The 19,525-nt window shown below is 36.9% G+C and overlaps 2 protein-coding genes across 2 annotated transcripts; both read left to right on the top strand.

Annotated features, from left to right (window-relative positions):
* Positions 1-740: 740 nt before the first annotated feature.
* Positions 741-9,725, top strand: LOC110062463 (tRNA-dihydrouridine(47) synthase [NAD(P)(+)]-like). Its single transcript, XM_020769387.2, has 15 exons — positions 741-946; positions 1,520-2,180; positions 2,936-2,977; positions 3,424-3,513; positions 3,947-4,009; positions 4,382-4,498; positions 4,938-5,003; positions 5,428-5,544; positions 6,018-6,114; positions 6,672-6,750; positions 6,934-6,981; positions 7,171-7,258; positions 7,470-7,522; positions 7,701-7,829; positions 8,776-9,725. Exons 1-15 carry the CDS (start codon positions 795-797, stop codon positions 8,858-8,860), a joined length of 1,887 nt encoding a protein of 628 aa, XP_020625046.1. The 5' UTR covers positions 741-794; the 3' UTR covers positions 8,861-9,725.
* Positions 9,726-10,142: 417 nt separating this feature from the next.
* On the top strand, positions 10,143-18,376 carry LOC110062501 (ciliogenesis-associated TTC17-interacting protein-like). Its single transcript, XM_089285461.1, has 12 exons — positions 10,143-10,308; positions 10,449-10,516; positions 13,547-13,611; positions 14,017-14,137; positions 14,289-14,344; positions 14,775-14,864; positions 15,134-15,194; positions 15,473-15,576; positions 16,478-16,602; positions 16,814-16,893; positions 17,241-17,329; positions 17,910-18,376. Exons 1-12 carry the CDS (start codon positions 10,286-10,288, stop codon positions 18,123-18,125), a joined length of 1,098 nt encoding a protein of 365 aa, XP_089141587.1. The 5' UTR covers positions 10,143-10,285; the 3' UTR covers positions 18,126-18,376.
* Positions 18,377-19,525: the final 1,149 nt, after the last annotated feature.

The raw sequence follows: 19,525 nt of genomic DNA, 5'->3' as shown, positions 1-19,525 counted from the left end.
TATTCACATATTCTTAATGTGAAGAGAAGTTCCCTTCATACAAGAAGTTTCAGGTGCATACACTTCTCCGTTTCTAGACACAGATGGACTAAAAATGGCTTAACGGGCCCGAAAAGTTTCCGGGGCTTTCGAGAAACGGACCCCTGGTGAGAAATCAAGTTTAACTTTCTACACCACTGGAAATTTTTTGGGTCGCACTTATTAATCGTGAATGAAATCCCCCCAAAAAGGAAAGCTGAAAAAGACGGTTGATCGCAGTCAAGTGAGGGGCGCTTTTCATTTGTGCGGAAACATCAGTGAGAATTTTGCGCTAAATTGGAACTGTACAACTGCTCAACGAGCAAAATGGGACGGAATGAGTGTGTACAATCATTTGTCAGTATTTAAAAATTTAAAGAACTTCTGAGTGGAAAGAACTGCTCCATTTCATTTCCGATGGGAAAGACTGCGTACGCGTATTTCACCAAAGAACATGAGAATGGTGTGAAAAAAACAAATGGTATATACAATGGTTTTCCTATCATCCCGGGAAAAAACGAGAAAAGAGGAAAGGTGCAGTTTCCTTACACACGAACAATTTTTTGACAAATCAGGTATCAACAAGTCCTCGTTATCTCGTTTTTAAATTCTCAGAACTCTTTTAGTCAAGTTCCAAAAAAATTTAGTAAATTCCATACGGATTTCGAACCTTTATCGGTGAATGATTGTCACCAACGTCGTTTTGCCGCGGCCAAGCTCGATAGCCTGGGTCCTGCTTATAGCAAGAGGTGTACTGGGAATGAGGTTGCTTCAATATGGCGGACGAAGTTGTCAAATTTCCATCAGCGGGGGAAAACGGAGAAAACTCTGTTTCTAGTAGTGAGGAAGAGAAGCAGTTGCAACCAGAAGCTATATCGAAGGATGCCGATGTGAAATTAAGACCTGGAGTTGCACCTATTAAGACGCAGTGAGTGTGTTTTATGTTTAATGATTACAAGAGTTACACGTGGAATCAGCTGTAGAGTTCTCTCAAACAAATCATGCTAATTTTTGTGTTATTGGATTTTTAGAAATTCTGTTATGAATTTAGTGGTTGTGGTTGCATTTTGTCTCCACTGCTTGGAAACAAAATCCTTCACAAAAGATATTAGCTAGAGTCAATGCATTGGGGTGGAGTAACATTGGAAGATGATCTAGAAAAATCTTCCATATTATACTTATTTGGAAAAAGATATCTCTGGAAACATTGATTCAGAGGTTACATTGAATGGGGTGTGTTGCTCCAGGAATGTAGTGCGAGGAATCACCTAGTGTGTAGACAACGTACTCTAGCTTGTTTTTGGGCAGTCAGCGACTATGACAGATGTTTTTCACAGAAATGAAAATATCAGTTGATAAGAAATAGATTCAAAATGTTAGGTCATAGATCTTGCCTTGTTAGAATTTTGCTTAGTGTAATGTTAATGATGACCTTCATTCGCGTGGTAAAAATAGTCGCTCAAAAATAACCACACTTTTTTGCATAATATTTTAATACCAGGTATTTAAAGAAAACTTCAAAACATGCCACAAGTAAGATCAGTTTAGGTGAAAGTGAAGCTAGCAAAGACACTGAAACGCAATCGACAAATGAAGATAACAAAGAAGGTGAATCCGGAGAACCACCAGCTAAAAAGAAGAAAAAGCGTGGCATGAACAAAAACAGACCAAGAGTGGCAAAACTAGATTTCAAACAACAGTTATGTACCAGTATTGCCAAGGGTGAAGAATGTGGGTACGGGGATGACAAATGCAGATATCTGCATGATATTAAAAAGTATATGGAAAATTATAAACCTCCTGACATTGGAGAAACTTGCATAAACTTTGAGAAATTTGGTAAATGCACCTATGGGGTGACTTGTAGATATGGAAAGAATCACATTTCGAAGAGTTTTAAAAACATTGTGAACAAAGAGTTGTATGAGGAGACTGCACCTTTAAGGACAAAGACTGTTTTAAGTAAGGAGCTGATGTTTGCATTACGGAAAAAGAAGTATGAGTTTACCAATTCAGACACTTTCTTGAAGCACCTTGCAAAAGTGAAAGCTGAAGGTAAACCAAATAGTGAACTTGGAAGTTTGTCTAAGATTTGTGAAAAATCTGAAGGAGCTGTGACTGATGAGGATGTTATCAAGCTTAGACCAGAAGAAAAGAAAAAGGTAAATTTAATATAACTGTCAAATGGATGGCATTATGCCTTCAGTTCTTAAGAGAAATATGACATTGGATATACCGGTGATGTGAAAACATCTGTATCTGAAAACTCATTACCCTGGCACAAGTGACTCAGGTTTCCCCTGAATCTTGTAGAGTTTATGAAAGAGGAAAAATTCCCACGCTAAATTAACCAATGAATGCCATGATTTAACTCAAGCTTAAGATGTCTAATCCTTTCAAGTGCCACTGTTACTATCTTTATACATTTCATTAGCCAATCAGAACATTGCTATTGCTATTTTTCATTGCTGTACTAAAATAATGGCATTGCTATATGTTTTACCATCGCCAAGAAAGGAAAATTTTTGATTAGTTTTTTGCAACTTTTTGTCAATGTTTGGACAACTTCTGATGGCTTCTATTTTAAATGAGCAATCAAACTGCAACAACATACCACTGGTTTCAAACTTTGGCAAGTTGAGACTTTTGAAATTTCCGCAAGAGAGAATGAGGAATTTGACAATTTAACATCACTGCCCTTGACATTTCCCATGTTTTGATCGGCCGCTTCAAACAGAAGCTAGCACAAAGTTGAGAAAACATCATCAAAAATATGCCAAAATTTAATCAAAAACATTCTCAAGTGGCAATGGTATTGTGCAAAGCACTGTTAGTAATAAATTATAAATCAAATGTAATTCTTCTCATCTAGGTTAATGAGCTTACTTATGTTTTAATCAATTCTTCTCTCTTTCAGATTAATTTTGCTGACAAGCTCTATTTAGCACCACTCACAACTGTAAGTTGACAGACTTGTTGTTTCATCATGTACATCATTTTAAAAAAAAAAACATGGTCTGACTGGTGATCATTTATTCAGTGTTTTCTTGAGCATTAGCATTTTCTTGAGCTTGGAGGCTCCTCTTAGAGGCTGTCATGATCTCCATCTTGATGCTGGCTGCCAATAGTGGAAGCTCCTCAGTCCTGGATGTCTCAAGCACCCAACCTCCAACCTAAATTACTTTAACAGTGTCTCTCTCCACCCAGTTGTAGTCTAAATAGGTGTCGATGAATTACAAACTAAAGGCCATTTGACAGCAATGCAGTGGGATTTCTTAGAGGATAAGAAATATTTTGTTTAATACTCCTAGTCAGTGTATGATATTGAGTCCAAAGTAATATATTTAGGAGCTACTTGGCTCAACTGTCACCAACCCTTATTAGTTTTGTTGTTAACACCTACAGGTTGGAAATCTACCATTCCGGAGGATCTGTAAGCAGTTTGGTGCAGATGTAACTTGCAGTGAAATGGCCATGTGTACAAAGCTTCTTCAGGTGGGTCAATTTCATTTTATTTTAATATCATTCTGTTTTGTTATATGTTTATTATTTTTGCAAATTATATTACTTTCAGATTATTTTAGTTTAATTTACTTTATTGGTTTTACAAGTGTACTCAAATAGTTAATTGTTCCTATTCATTTCGGAAAATCTTTTAAGACTATCAGTTTGCAAACTTATCCATTCTCTTGGTTTTGCCTTCATGATGAATGATTTTAGGCTTACTGTATTTTAAATCACTTTCTGAACTTTGAGTTAAACTTTGAGTGGTACTATTGGCTCGTGGATCCACAGTTTTTATTGGACAATGTTAGTGCAAAATTTGTGATCAATAACAGGACAGAAGCATGAAAAACTGATGTCAATTTGTTAAACTTATAATTGATTTAAGCCTGTGACAATAATTGCATTCTATCTGCCCGATTAGGCTAGCATGTCAGAATGGGCCCTACTAAAGCGTCACAGCTCTGAGGACATTTTTGGTGCACAGGTTAGCGTTGAATGTAACATCTATTTCTAAATTAATACTCTAACATCTTCCCCTTTTCTATAATTTGCCAAATATTTCTTTCACATTAAATTCTGAGAATTCATTGGTAGATATGTGATTACGATCAAAATGGTAATTTTTATTAATTTATCACTGCATGTGTATAGCTGATGATTGTTTTCTATATGTGATCAGACTTGGGGCAAATAAATGTTGAATTGGTAGCTAAATGCTTGGCACAGTTTATTTTTGTTTATTCATAATGGAAGATGATTCACTTAGTTTTTACTTTGACACCATGTAGTTTACATTGACGTTTTCACATCCTCTGAGAAATAAATATTTCATTTGCTGAATTATTTTTTATTGCAGCTGTGCGGCTCTTTCCCTGACACCATGACAAGATGTGCTGAGCTTCTTCAGAATGAAGTTCCTATTGACTTTGTTGACATCAATATTGGCTGCCCCATTGACTTAGTCTTTAAGCAGGTATAGCTTTAATTTATTAGTATTTTCAAGATGATGGCAAATAGACTTTAAGTTAGTTTAATTGAAGCCATTAACAAATTAACAGAGTCCAATATTTGCCCATCCAGTCTAATTACATTGTAACTTACAACAAGTATTTCTCATACCATATTATTTTCTAAGCTTGATTTGGTTGGAGATTTGTGGCAATGTCTTCTGTAGTTGGTTGATGTTAGATTACACACCCACCAAATGAATGGCAGATGTGTACAGGACTTGGCAGTTTATACTTTCCAGCTCTTATCAACGCTTTCCCCCATCTCTTAAGTACACCAGCTTCACTCAGTGCTGCATGTAAGGTTACTATAGGACTGCATTGAGGAGTTCACATGGTGATGACTGTAACAATAAATTACATTTTGGTCTTGAATGAAATGTTTTCAATAATGTTTCCTTTCAGGGAGCTGGCAGTGCTCTGATGGGGAGATTTGGAAAGTTTGAACAGATTGTCAGGGGTATGAACTACGTAAGTATGTAAATACATGCATGAACACACAATCAATCAATCAATCAATCAATCAATCAATCAATCAATCAATCAATCAATCAAAAACTTTACTGATGTGTTGATATTTATCTAGCTGAGAGGAAACACCCTTCTACTTATTGGGAACACTTTTATTAATATGCAAAGACAGAATGACAGATATTAAAACCTGTTGTATAATCACTAAGTGAAGAGTGCAACTTTGATTTGTTCTGTATACCATTCACACTGTGTGTAATTATTAGACGTAAAATACTTTAAAAAGTAACAAAAAGAGGTGCAGTGAGCACTTATCATCCAGATCATTGCTCACAACTTTAAATAATCTGATTCTGCTTGCTTGTCAATGTTTGATTTTACTGGAACTTGCAAATTTTATGTTGATCTCTCATGGCTGTTTAAGGTCCTTGACATCCCTCTGACAGTGAAGATGAGAACGGGCATCAGTGATAAGAAGACTGCATGGAATGCGCACAAACTCGTCTCCAACCTCAAGTTATGGGACGTGTCTCTTGTTACTGTAAGTCAATGTGCAGTCAGTTGAATTTTGTCCACTCAAATGCCAATTTTCTAGACTTATCAACATCTCTCCCTTTCTCTGTGGTCCTTAATAGGGGAAAAAATCTGTTGTTTTGTTTTCATAAACTTGATAGTGGACTCTTGATTTTTTTAGTTGCTAGTTTATTAGTTACTGAATGTGATGTAGTTTTTGTTCAAGAACTTTAAAACTTCTTCTTAGCATTAAAAGACAGTTTTAAAATCAGAACATTTCATAGATGGGGGAATTTTGTGATTGCAAGTTCAAGACTCGGTGGAACAGAAAATCCCAGGGATAGGGAGTCCAACAACCCCGCCCCTCCCCCCCGAGGAAATATGTATAATTACAGAAACTACTCAGTCAGTAAAAAACTATCATTCAAGAAAGCAAAATCTAAAAAAAACATTATTAATATAATTGTAAGCTACACTCTTCTGTTCTCTTTTCTTGTCTAGCTCCATGGTCGCTCAAGAGAACAGCGATACACAAGGTTGGCAGATTGGGAATACATTAATGAGTGTGCCAAGGCTGCTTCCCCGATGCCATTGTTTGGTAGGTGACTTGGAAACATTTCTATCATTTGTTTGTATCAGTTGTCGTTCAATTTTGACCTCTGCTTTGAACTTTTCAAACCAGGTATTTTTTTCCTCACTTTTTTGGGGTGTTCTTAAAAAGAATAACATGCACACCACTCCACCCTCAGTCCCTAACCCTGCCTTACCCCTTTTAGTCCCTAACCCTACTCTACCTCTGCCAGGATCCTATATCAATTGCACGATATTTAACATACTACTCCCATACCACTACAATGTTTTTTTTTTTTATTCGTACTACCTAGATTTCAACACCTCATTGCTGACTTTGTAGTCGGTCTTCAGATCCATTAGACCATGCTTGCAAGCAATAATTGTTGAAATTTCCCCATATTTGTTGGTCAAATAAGTTGTTGGTCCCAGACTCCCCCTTCGTCTTTGATGAAAATTAAACTGGTTTGTCAGAAGGGAGTAGGGTGGGGGGAGTCTGGAACATGGTAGATTTTTCCATGTTAGTGTTGGGTTATAATTATTTGGTAGTACTTAGAGTAACTTGTTTCTGGATAAATTTGACAGGCAATGGAGACATCCTTTCCTATGAAGATGCTATTCTTCGAAAGGAACAAACTGGTGTGTCTGGTTTGATGATAGCAAGGTAAAACATACTTTTAATTAGTGTTCCCTTGATTTTAAGAACGATACTATCCTCTATAAGTAAATTGCTGTCTCAATTCTTAATTAAAAGGAAAACTTTTATTATAATTTCTTGAGCACTTGTGGGTCTTGGCTTTGTAAAGATTTTTAATTTTTTTTTGAATAATTTTAATTTGCTTTTCAGAGGGGCCTTAATTAAGCCTTGGATATTTACAGAGATAAAGGAAAACAGGCAAGTTTTAAGTTTAAACCACTAGTTTTAGTGTTCTTTAGTATCAAAAGTTCTTTAAACCAGATCCAGATTAGGCATTCCGAGAAAGAATGACTTTTGATAATTAATATTTTGACAGATGTAAACTTCCTTGTATATGTATTATTATTTGTGATAGCTTAAGTCTACTTAGCATTTCCTATGTGTTAGGCATTGGGACATTTCATCCAGTGAACGCTTTGATATGCTGCGAGATTTTGTCAATTTTGGTTTGGAACACTGGGGTTCTGACTCAATGGTATGTTAAGATATATTATATGACCACTGGTCTTTTAAAATGAGGAATATACAGATGTTAGGTTTAAGGCCACTTACATAACTTAGTTAAATCTCTTATTTCCTTTCACATTTCTTCGTCAATACTTGAGTCTTGAAATCTTCTCAAAATGAGAGTTACATCTATTGGGTAAGGACTTAACAAGAGTTTTGTTCTTAAATCTGTCTTTTAGGGAGTTGAAAACACCAGGAGATTTCTTCTTGAGTGGTTGTCATTCCAGTGTCGGTAAGTGTAAAAATCATATTTGAAAGCCTTGAGACATTTCTTTATAGATTTAGAAATCTAGAGAAATCTTTAGAAACCAGGGCTCCTCTGGATATCAGCCTTGTCGTTGAATGGGCCACCCTGGCTAAATAAAGTTTACCTTTACCTTTACCTTTACCTAATTAATTGTTCTCTACAGTTACATTCCTGTTGGTCTGCTGGAGAGGCTTCCTCAGCGAATCAATGAAAGACCTCCACCTTATTATGGCCGGAATGATCTGGAAACTTTGTTGTCAAGCAGTGATTGTGCTGACTGGGTCAAAATAAGGTAGAAATTACTGTTTATTGCACGGCAATTGAATTATTATTAATTCCCTAGGACACATCTGTGAAAAATTATGTCTGACTCTGTAGTGTCTGATATGTTAGTTGTTTTTGTTTTCATGTCACCATGTTAGGATCGTCACAAGGTCATGTGAGACCTATTAAGTACATGTAATAACAAACTTCATTTTAATGTTAAGAAATACAATTTCTGATAATAATTTTGTAAGAAACAGTTTTCTTGCAACTTGTATTAAACCAGACTGAGCAGAAACAACAATAGCAACCACAACAACAACAAACCAAATAAAAAATTCAATAACTTCACTGAGATGCAATATGCAACAGGCATATAATTTAATGTGTAAAAACGGCTAGGAAAAGGAAAAAAAGCATTAAACTTCTTTGGCTAATCTGGCTAGTTCTTAATATTCTCACTCGCTCAGCTGTTACAGTACAATGGGTAAAAGGTATTATGCTTTAAAGAAAAAAAAGAACAAAAAATATGTACATTGGATCCACCACTAGTGTTAAAAGCACTTAAGGTGTGACAAGCAAATTAGCACATTGAGTGAAAGGTGTTACATGACTTACAAAGGCTTGATTGTGCAGACATGTAAAACAAATACATTAAATCAATGTATTTGTTGTAATATCCCTGCACAATGGTTCCTTTTGTAACACCTTTCAATCAGTGCACTAAAACATTTGCGACATGCCACACTGCAAGACACCACTGAAATTGTCTGTATAGCATGAATCTTGTCAATGCTAGCCCAATGTTGATATTGTTAGGTTGTAGGTATTTGGTTTTCCCTTTTATTGAATTTCCTATGGTTAACAATCTGGTATAAATTCCCCAAAATTGCATACTGCAAATGCTTAATTAACTGTTAGTTACCTTGTACATTTTACTAACAATTTGATTTTCTCTTTTCATCTCTTGGCAGTGAGATGTTGTTAGGTCCTGTGCCGGGAAAGTTCTGCTTCATTCCCAAACACAAGACAAACTCATACACCGAAACAGAAGGATAACTTAAGTGTTAACAAAAGATGCCTTTATTTATATGTTAATAGCACTGTAAAATGCTTTCAAATGACCTAATGGCATTTTGCCAAACTATTTCAGATCCAGAGTTTTTGATTACTATATGTCAAAAAAATGTCAAAAACTCCCTACACTGAATCAGTGGGACAATTAAGGGTGTGGCTACTGAAACAATATAATACTGTTAAAACATAGCAAAATGTGTGAAACATATGCAAATTATCTGAAAGATGGCGATTTGAAGAGAACTTTTTAAATTGGGAAAGAAAAGGTCGAAAGATGGAGAATGTATTAAATTGTACCTTTAAAGTAAGGTGTAGTCTCTAACCCTGACAATCGCTATACAATTTTTTCATCTTAGTTGTATTGTAGAGGCCCTCTCAAAGACTATTTTTGTAGTTTGAGTTTCATTTGATATCTTTTTAAGATATTATCACCTGATTAGCACCTTGAACAAACCAATATCATTGTTTATGCCGTGTGATTTTGAGGTATGATCACATCACCCTTGAGGTCTTGTTGCGTCACTCCTGAATAATATCACAGTTTCTGTTGATTTGGCAATATAATTCCACGTTTAAATTTTATTAAGGTCATTTATGTTTTTTTTTTCTGACACTTAAAATTACATTTAACAATATACAACAGTAAACTTTTCTCTTCAATAGCTGTGCAGCATGGGTCATAGGTTGCAGTGAACAATATTTTGGTTTTGAGTAATTAGTAATATTGAGTTTATTGTGATACATGTATGTCGTTGGTCGCATTCAATAGCAGTAGAATATAGCTCACATTTAGATTATAATGACTCTGTAATAATAAATTGCAATAAATAAAGTTTCTTTGGGATCATTTTTTGCATATTTTGTATTCAACTGGCTATGACTCTTACACAAAGCTCACAATATCAAAACTGTAAGAAAATTCCATTTATTTGATGGATGAAGATATAAACTCGTGTAAAATATGACTTACTTTGGATGGTCACGCAACACTTCCCTCAACTTTTTTTGGCGAAAAACGTTGCGTGACTTGCGTGACAACCAGTGACAACATCTGTAATTTGTCTTATCAGTAAATTCCGTCAGGAAGAAAAATCAGTAATTACAAAAACCGTAATATCTTTGATTGTTTATTTCCAACCCGTAAAAACTCGTAGACAAAACAACACCGTTATCGAAGTGGGCCATCTTGTCATCTCGTCTTGTCACTCTTGTTATCAAATCAATGACGTATGCGGTTGTCGAGGCAACGAGTGTCAATTCCTCGCGCGGGAATTTGTTATTGATATGGAAAAGCGGTTTGACCGAGTTGTATAATGATGTTCGCCTTTCTTTCTCCGGTTTCCCTAACATGAGGAGCAACACTTCAGCCAGATAATTGCCACCAGCTCAGCTTCTTTACAAGTGCAAATGGAGGCGGAAAACGGGCACAGGCGAGTGTAAAACTGGTGTGAAGCGCCAGTTTCGCGTTCGGTTTTCGCTTACAGTTTTCGTTTAGACTATGTTCAGTCATTTATCAGTGGAAAATGAACTATGTAAACTAACTTGCCCTGTTGCTTTTGTATATTTTTAGCGCAGAGAACGTTCCCGCTTCCTTGGTCATGGCGAACGAACAGGCCGTAGAATTTCTTTCGAGCATAGGTGAGTTGTTAAATGAGTGTTTCTGCTTGTTTTGGTCAGTGTAGAAGAGGGCTTATGAATTAACCACCGACCAGCTTGGGTTGTTTTGACGTTCATCCTGCCTGTTATGAGTCTTACCAGTTATTCAAATTGCCTTTATCCACAGGAGAATACAATAATCAACAATCAGCGCTTACGAAATGACATCAATCTAGCTTAGAGGTTATTGCAAAATATCGCAGTCAGTGAAATAATTACCCGTGCATTTAAACCTTTTAAGCCTAATTTCTGTGTTCTTTAAGCTTGTACAAGTGTAACTTATGTTTATATATGCCCCGCGTTCATGTGGTTGAAATTGTTTGTCGAACCGATGGGTGTATTTAGCCTTAAGCAAGTTGATCGAAACTGATAGTTTTGCTCGATGTGATTTTCTGCAGAATTTTTACGAGAAGATTGAATGTCGTCAAATATGACAGGGAAGTCAATATTGATTACACACAAAAAAAATCCAGTCAAGTTTTCTGCTTGGACGGAAAAGTTTTAACTCCCTTGCGTATCAAAATAAAGGTATTGCATATATGAAGCTTTGTTTGTGAGATAAGGGAAATGAATTCTGATGCAAATTTCTGCCCGACATGAAGTTACGCCGGTGCGTATTTTCGTCGCTTCAAATCAAGAACACTTGTTTAAACATCAACATGGAAATAATTATGTTCAATGTAGTAATTCTATCTGGTTCCTGACGCAATATTTCCATCTTCCAGTGGGTCGTGTTTCTGTTTTCTCGTGAAAACTTGAAATTTTTTTTTGCTTTTTTAATATCAACACATTTCACCTTTGCCCAAAATAGAAACAGAGGAGGCTGATCCGTTCTCAAGTTCTTAAAATACTTTAATTTTTTGGGGGGCAAAGTAAATGCTTTTTTTTGTTGGGATTAAAAACAAAACAAGATCGTTCAAGTAATGTTGAACGTGGGTTTTAGTACTTAATAATACGTTTAATTATTCAAGATTACCACTTAACGCTGTCTTATATTTTCTCATCTGAACATTATTTTTTGTTTTGTGGAAAATTATACTCTGTGCAGTTTTTATTACCAAAAGGAAATTCTAATAAAATATTATTACGTAGGATTCCATATGTTGTCAGGTCTTTTGTGGACGTCACAAAAATGTGAAAGTAGTGAAAGTTTTAATTTATTTTCTGGGTTGGGAAACCTATCTGTTTAGTGTGGTTACCAGCGAGTTTCATCCTGTGTAAATGGCTTGCATGGCTAACAAGGTGATATCATCCTACATGAAAGAATGTTTTTGTGTTGTTTGGTACGTGCACAATGCAACTTGATGTAACAAAGATGCCCTACAGAGCCAAAAAACTGGATTCTTTTGTTTGGTGAGATGGATAAGTGCAATCCCCATGCTTTAAAATGATCAGAAGTAAATGTACATGTAATCTGATCGATGCAGCTGACACTTAACAGTCTTGTAGCTGGCAAACCTGTGACCCTCAAGTGCGAGATAAAAATTTTGAACTTTTAGTTTGGGAAGGAAGCTGCAAAATGAGATAGAAGTCCTTGGAGCAAGGCCAATATCAACATCAAAATTAACTTCTGTGACTCCCATCCAGATTTGGAAACAAATCCGTATCGGTGGGAGATTATACCATCAGATTCTGATAATATGGTCGGTTTATGTTTATATTTTGTTCAAGATGCTTTTTGGAGAGCTTATTGAAGAATCTGGAATTGTAGATACTGCATAATTCCCCTTGTTGTTGTGTCATGTTTTATGGTGGAAGTAACAGCTGTTCAGAAACATCTACTGTACTCTATTTAGGGTTTGTTACAAAATTTGCAAAGAATCCAAATTTTAGACTCTGGCCTGCTGGAAGCAATTAAGGCAACATGATATTGCGAAAGATTTTGCATATCTAATTCATGGCATGTAAAGCAGTCTGAAACATGTTTTACTCATTAACTAGCAACAAGCCCTGATATTGTATTTGATTGATCCTGAGTGGATAGAAAACAGTACTGTAAAATAGTACATGATCATTTAACAAATGCAATAAGCCATGCAGGATTTTGATGGAATACAAAGAAACGTTTGTCAATTCACAATTCGAAGATGAGTAATTTTCAAACTCTCTAGATATATTCCTTTAACAACAATTGTACTGATAAACTATGAAAACCATGGTCTGGAATATATTGCTTTTGTGAGGTGACTTACCACTTTCTTGCTTCAACCAGATGTCAACATACACTTGTGTAAAGTTGTACAGTACATGACCGATCATCAGAATACTTGGTGAAGAATTCAGTTGTAAGTGACGTGCCATGAACTGGGCAGGGTTTGGTTTTCAAAGGTTTTAGTCCTAAAAAAGTGCTCTTTCTCTACACTCTAGTTGATAGAACATAGTACCTGTAGTATTATCAATAAGATACATGTATTAAATGTCATAATCAAACCTCTTGAGGAGATATTAGCTTTAGTCTGGCCTTTAAGGCTGTATTATTATTGAAATTAAATTTATCAGCCGGTGAAAATCAGAAGATCTTGGTGAGGATCTTTGAGGATTTTCATTGGTAATCCCCAAAGGTTTCAAGGGATCTTGGCTAATTCCAGCATACATGTAGAAGTGTGTTAAGGTTCTGATAAAATCTTTGTCAAATCCTTACGACCTGGAGGAGTAAATAATTATACCGCAAAGTTCTCTACTATGATTTTCATTATAGCAACTCAATATCATAAAAAAAAAAACCTTTGTAGTCAGATTCTTAAGGATCCTTGAAAGATCGTTATCTTTTAGTATGTTTGACATGAATTTTAATATCCTGCAAGCTTTCTCACCGGGGATACATACATTGTACTTGTACATAGTATTACATAAACGTTTTTTTAAACTCACATTTACAGAGCAGCATTTAAGGGCTGGTACAGGGTCAAGGTTTCTTAGATCTAGTCCGTGACACCTACCTACCCTTCCCTCCTAACAATACCTTGAGGATCAGGTCGCAGTTCTAGTTACTCTTTAATGTTCTATATACAGATGATGATGTATGGAACTCATTGTTGTTTTCGGATTCATTGATTACCACCTCTCAAACTGGCAGAGTAAGTACATTGCATTAGTCTGATCTTCACAACACCATGCACAACAAACATTATATTTCTTTTCACGTTAATCAGGGTTGATGAGATGAAAATCTGTGCATGTAGCTGTGTTTGTTTCTTTGCTCAAACGTTGTGAAAACAGCAGTCCTTTATTTATGATTAACAGGGTACAGGTACCCTCTGAAATTATCAATTTTGCAATGTTGCCTGCCCAGCTACTTTTGGCGAGAAACAGTTTCATTTGTAGGTGTACATCTTTTAATGAGGTTTGCCACTGGGGCTTTGGAGGAACAATAAATTTCTTAAAATTTCCAGTCATTGAGCTGCACAAGACTGTTGGAGAAGTGCATGTAGGAGCAACTCCATATAACAATTAAATCATTTTGTTGTTACTGTCCACACTAGGAAATAGGTGAAATGACAGTGACTGTAGAAAATGCCACATGGAGAGGAGAGCCATGCTACCTGGTTCATGCCAACAGTCATGGATCTGTAGATCAAGTACCTATTGGCACATCTGTGACAGGTTAGTGTATTACACCTCTATCCAGATTCCTAACCATTAGTCAATGAATCACGCCACAGTCAGCATCTGGACAGACTACATGTACATGCATGATTTAGTTCCATACAACAGTCTTGCTTACTACATTTTTTTTGCCTTCTATGTATTGCAGCATATGTTGGAAGGTCACTTCAGACATTTGAACAAACCCACTATGAATATGTCAAGGTAAGGTCCCTGATCTCCTCAACTGTGAAATTTATTAAGTGTTTATGACAGAGCGATTGAATATTATGGTTGTTACATGTAGTTTTTCCATAATGCTGATATCACTTTATGGTCTCTTGTGAAATTAGGATGTCAAGTTTTATTTTCTTTTACATGTATTTTGTTCTCTGATTGGTGAGATCACAGTGATTAGTATTGGTCATAATAGTTAATACTAAGAGTTTAGATTTTCATGCCATCTGACAGGGTGCGGAAAAAAGAACAAATTATGTGGAAATTTTGGGGAGAAATTAATTTGCAGAAAAATGCTTGATTTTGCATCATCGCCATCATCATCAGTGAAATTACAAAATACACATTTAACAAAATACAGGAAGTTGTAAAGTTAACTTACAAAAAACCTAACATAGCCTTTTTCTGACCTTTTTAGATACCAGATAACCCACTAGATAAAAAGACTTTGATCGTTCTTGATGAGGATGGGACATATTCTGTGAAAAAGACTGAATCACAAGGAGAGGTCTGTTGTGTTGTCAACCTGACTGTGATGTTTTCCAGAGGGTAACTAAAGGCATTTCTTATCGACTGGAAATTTACTAGTGTTACTTGTTACTAGTGTGGTTCCAGTAATTTCCTAGTGATGGTGTTTGGTTCCTCAGAGGAAGGAGTTCTGGAATCAAATTCAACTTAGGGCAAATTCTTGGGTTATTTTATGTGGTAAATATGATTACTTGACGGGTATAGGCTTGCTGATTAATACTTGTACATGTGCTCTTTATTTTTTCATAGGAAACACAAAGGACTGATAAATATTACAAAAAGGAACAATTTCAGGGTTTCATATCTGAAGGTCAGTATCTTTTAATATTATTATTCAGGTATTAAGGGAGGTCTGCTATTCAGTAATGTTAGCTGTTTGCTTACTACAGCTGTAGTTATAAAGTTACTGCGAAGCATCACATGGGAAGAAATTTATGTTAAGGCAGCAGGGACCAAGTCAGTACTTTCAAAAAAAAAACCTGACTTGCTCTTTCTGTATAGCATGTCTATCAAAATTTTCATTGTTCTGTATTATATTTTGTCTTCTGTAGTTTTTAATTTAATGATGAATCTGTTTGTACTTTTTAGGCTCAAACTTGTTGCTTCAAAGAATTATGGTCAAGAGAGGTGTTCCAGATGACTTGATGTTTATCGCTTTTGATTCAACCACCAGTCTTTGTACCTCATCCTATGTAAGAACCCATTTCACAGAGTAGTTTCCCTTTCCATACCAAAATGAATCCTGCAGCCAGAATTTGTCCTGTTTAGAGCTTTTTCCTCTGGGTTTTCTAGGTTTCTTTTTAGGATGCGTTCCTTTGGGGTGATCTGGATCAGGATCAGTGATCCAAGATCACTCAGATCACTCAGATCATGGAGGTGATAAATCCATGACCAGAGGGGAATAATTGGTTCTTTTGATGTACCATGATCTGAGTGATCTTAATCCAGATCACCCAAAGGAATGCACCCTTACACAATCTGGAGACAGTGCATGTATTACATGTATTTATATGTTAAAGGAGAATTAAATCTTGTGAAAGTTTGACTGAAAGTTATTTTCTGGGTAACGTGACTCTAAGATAAATATTGATTTGGTTTTGTCAGTGAGGGTACCGTTGTCTTCAAAAGAAACAATAGTTAACGAAAGTCAACAACAGTTCAAACTCTCCAAGTTATGCTCTGATCAACTGCTATCTTCTAGCATTTATTTGAGCCAGCTCAAATTTTTAGAGATAGTTGCTTGTTTGACTAAAGATGCTTTCATTTCTTGCGTAATTTAAGCTGATTTGATTGAGCACGGATGATACATTGTAGCGAGTGTGAGTTGAAGAAAAATCTTGTACAATCATCTCTCAACTAGATTTACTCACAAATCACGCTGCAAGAGCTGAACTTGGAAGGAGAAAATTGTCTGTGACGCTCAAAATCTGAGCGAAGAGCGTGAGGCGGATGAACACAATACCGACTTTCTCTCCCTCTCTTGCTTACAGTGCGAATAAATGTTAAATGATTTCTTTTCAGAGTTGCAGATTGATGTTTAAAGACCTTAAAATTTTTCAATGTAGTTTGACAGTGTGCATTGTTCCCTGACAGAAAATGCTCGGGAAGTCTTTGCAGAAAATTGGTATGCATCAAGTTGCTGTGACCGGACTGCGCAGAGCAATCCACTCGGTAGAGGAGTCACCCACAACTTGGGAATCTTTCCTCCTGTCAACTGGGTGAGTTATTATGTGGTTACATAGACAGTTGTGTGCGAAAATGTTAATTTTCTATCTTTTACGTTACTGATGGTAAAAATTCCCAATAAGTGCACTTCAGGATTATTGTAAAGTGATTGTCTCTTCTCTCTGTACTAGGCGTTAGAGTTTATAGCCAAGGAGTGCACTTCAGAATTATTGTAAGCTAATTGTTTATCTGTGTATTTTCCAGGTACCTGGCAAGTCGAACACAGCTGGGCTCAGGGGTGACCATGACCTTACTTAGATTACCGGAGGAACATCAGAATACAGGTACATTATTCAGAATAGTTTGATCTGGCTCGGTGGAAAAGAAAAATAGGCGCCTTGAACGCCAATGATTCAATACCGTTCAAACTATCAGTAATCGATTTCATTAGGACTTAGAAATAATTCAGTTTGATGCTAAGAAATGTTTTTTGGAAGTACTTGCCAATGGTACGTATCTACCAGAACTGGCATATTGAAAATGTTCTTTTGCGCTCGTTAACGATAAGAAATGACCCAGATTACAGGGCATGACCCTTTAATAGAGTTCCCGGCGATTGTCACAGGACTCTAGGTTTCTGTTTTTTATTGTTACTTTTCAATAGCAGTTCATTAATTTCCGTCTTTTTCAGACACAGAAGTATCAGAAGAGACATCAGCAGTCAAACCTCTAAAGTGGGAGGAAGATATGCAACTGTTCTCACGTTTTTTAGACCGTAAGGTAATGATACCTCTTGTCCTTGAAACTCTGTTATTCTCAGCATCTGTAAATTGACACGGAGAGAGAAACTGAACAAAAAGAGTGCGAGAGAAAGTGAACAAAAAAAAAAGTGTAAGCAATTCAAAGCACCCGCAAACTCGGCGGAAGACTTCAAGGTCCCGTCCACACTAATCCGTCACGAAAACGGAGCTTTTCGAAAACAACGTTCTTTAAACCGGAGGAATTTGAAAACGCGGCTTTGCGTTTTAGTGTGGACGAAACACATTTTGAAGACGAGGCCTTTGAGGACGATGACCTGACGATAATCATGTGATTTCCCTGACCACAACTCCACAGTGACTGTTGACTGTTGCGTTTCCAAATTTCTCCGGCATAGTTTGGATGGAAAACATTTGATGTGTTTTCAGAGTGGAATCAACAAGCTACTTTTGTCGTGGATTTAAAGGGTTCTTTTTAAGTTTATGGTTGCCTTGTTTTATATGGACGTACGAGGTGCAAACGAATCGGGTAATGCCCGCGCCAAAGCCTGTCTAATGCTTTCCAAAGATTTTTTACTATCAGGCTTTGATTGTGTTTCTAGGCGGAGTTGGCTGATGATCATGCTACTTACATGCGACGACACCCAGAACTACGAGCCCTTCTAGCTGACTTTCTACAGTTCCTACTGCTTCGAAAACCTGATGACGTCACCGGCTTCGCCTCCGAATTTTTTGGCGCGTTTTCCACAGCCGCGCCCTCTGTACCCTCGTTTGCACGCTCTTCTCCAAACCCTGCGCGACCTTCCTCGATGCCATAATGGCGTTTCACACCCAGTGACCAGTTCCTTAATTTGTCGTTCGAGCAAACAGCTTTTTACAATATTGTACAGCAAGTAAAGAGAAACACTCGTATTACAGAGAACGTATTATCCAGCTCGTCTGAAATTGCTCCAAACAGCAGTGTGAATGTGTTAGTCGCCGAATGTGGAGTCCTTTTGACTTGAGTTTGATATTAGAAAGTTAGAAGGCATTTGGATGAATACTACTCATTAAAATGTGTCGAAAGTAATCAGGCAATTACTTTGGTTTTGGTTTTGGTCAGTTACAGTGTAACCCCATTAATCCGGTCACCAACCAGCCACAAAAATCTGGCTGTACTAACGGGGTGGCCGTATTAAGGGAGTTCTTTGAATAAGCAAATGACTGACTGAGACTTTGTTTGGACTGGAATAAAGTGGCCGTAATAACGAGGTGGCCGTATTAACGAGGTGGCCCTAAGGCGGGGTTCCACCGTACTAGGGTTTGAGATTGGCTGAGTAGTCTAATTAGTAAATCTGATTGGTTTGGTTTTGGTTTTACGACACTCATTTGAAAACCGCTCTAATACTAATCAATATTAATCAATCATCAAATTCTTGTGGTTTCTTTGAAAAGTTTGTAACCTTTGATCAGGCGTTTTTCTTTGAATAAAGAACGCCTGATCGCAAGTTAAAGAGATTCAGAGAAAAGGTCTCCAAGGGTGAGGGGGGACTGGGAAGCAATCACTTCTTCGAGTTAGACACATTTTAGGCTCTGTTTTATAGGAATTCGACTGTGCGTGAAATATCTGAGGTGTTGATTTACTAGAACGGTTAGGCTGGGCTCGGCGCAGAAATGATGGACTTAGCTATTCATCAACTTGGTTAGTAAAGGTAGATTACCCACCATGGCGAGTTTGTGACGCTGATGTTTCGTGTGTAAGTGCCTCAACCTAGACCCTTGTCCTCGTACGGGAGACAGCGTAGCAGAGTGGTTAGAGCGCCGGACTTGAAATCCGGAGGTCGCGGGTTCAAGTCCCGCTCTGACCAATTAAATGCTGGAAACCTCAGCTTCACCAACTCGTTACGGCGGTAAATGTCAACTTCATCTTGACAAAGATCTAAGTTTATGTGAAACACTTGTGGCTTAATTGTTGTCTTACAGAATTCTCAGTATTATCCATGCGGCCTTTCAGTTTTCAAAGAAAAAAATAAACATGAAAATACGGGAAAATGATAACAAGAACGAAATCCTGTGGAATCTACGAGTTGACAAGGGATGGTCAATGGTTTCACGGCTCGGCGCATCTGCAAACAGTAACGCGAGATAAAACCGTCAACAGCGAGTTAACAGGGCACTTGATATTTGAGTACGACACAGAGTGCCAGAACGACTTCAGTTCTAGTTTGCAGGTTTCACA

The sequence above is a fragment of the Orbicella faveolata genome, unplaced genomic scaffold, assembly GCF_042242905.1.
Source record: "Orbicella faveolata isolate gen_17 unplaced genomic scaffold, um_ofav_v1 contig_13, whole genome shotgun sequence".
NCBI classification, from domain to species: Eukaryota; Metazoa; Cnidaria; class Anthozoa; order Scleractinia; family Merulinidae; genus Orbicella; species Orbicella faveolata.
The sequence above is the reverse complement of the archived record's forward strand: the minus strand, read 5'-3'. Positions and strand labels throughout refer to the sequence as shown.

Excerpts from the sequence above, each read along its gene's own strand:
- LOC110062463 (XM_020769387.2), top strand. The coding sequence starts at position 795 with ATGGCGGACGAAGTTGTCAAATTTCCATCAGCGGGGGAAAACGGAGAA. Across the intron at positions 7,523-7,700 it reads TGGTTGTCATTCCAGTGTCG|TTACATTCCTGTTGGTCTGC; the intron begins GTAAGTGTAAAA and ends TGTTCTCTACAG. Across the intron at positions 7,830-8,775 it reads GCTGACTGGGTCAAAATAAG|TGAGATGTTGTTAGGTCCTG; the intron begins GTAGAAATTACT and ends ATCTCTTGGCAG.
- LOC110062501 (XM_089285461.1), top strand. The coding sequence starts at position 10,286 with ATGGAGGCGGAAAACGGGCACAG. Across the intron at positions 10,309-10,448 it reads GAGGCGGAAAACGGGCACAG|CGCAGAGAACGTTCCCGCTT; the intron begins GCGAGTGTAAAA and ends GTATATTTTTAG. Across the intron at positions 13,612-14,016 it reads CCACCTCTCAAACTGGCAGA|GAAATAGGTGAAATGACAGT; the intron begins GTAAGTACATTG and ends TGTCCACACTAG.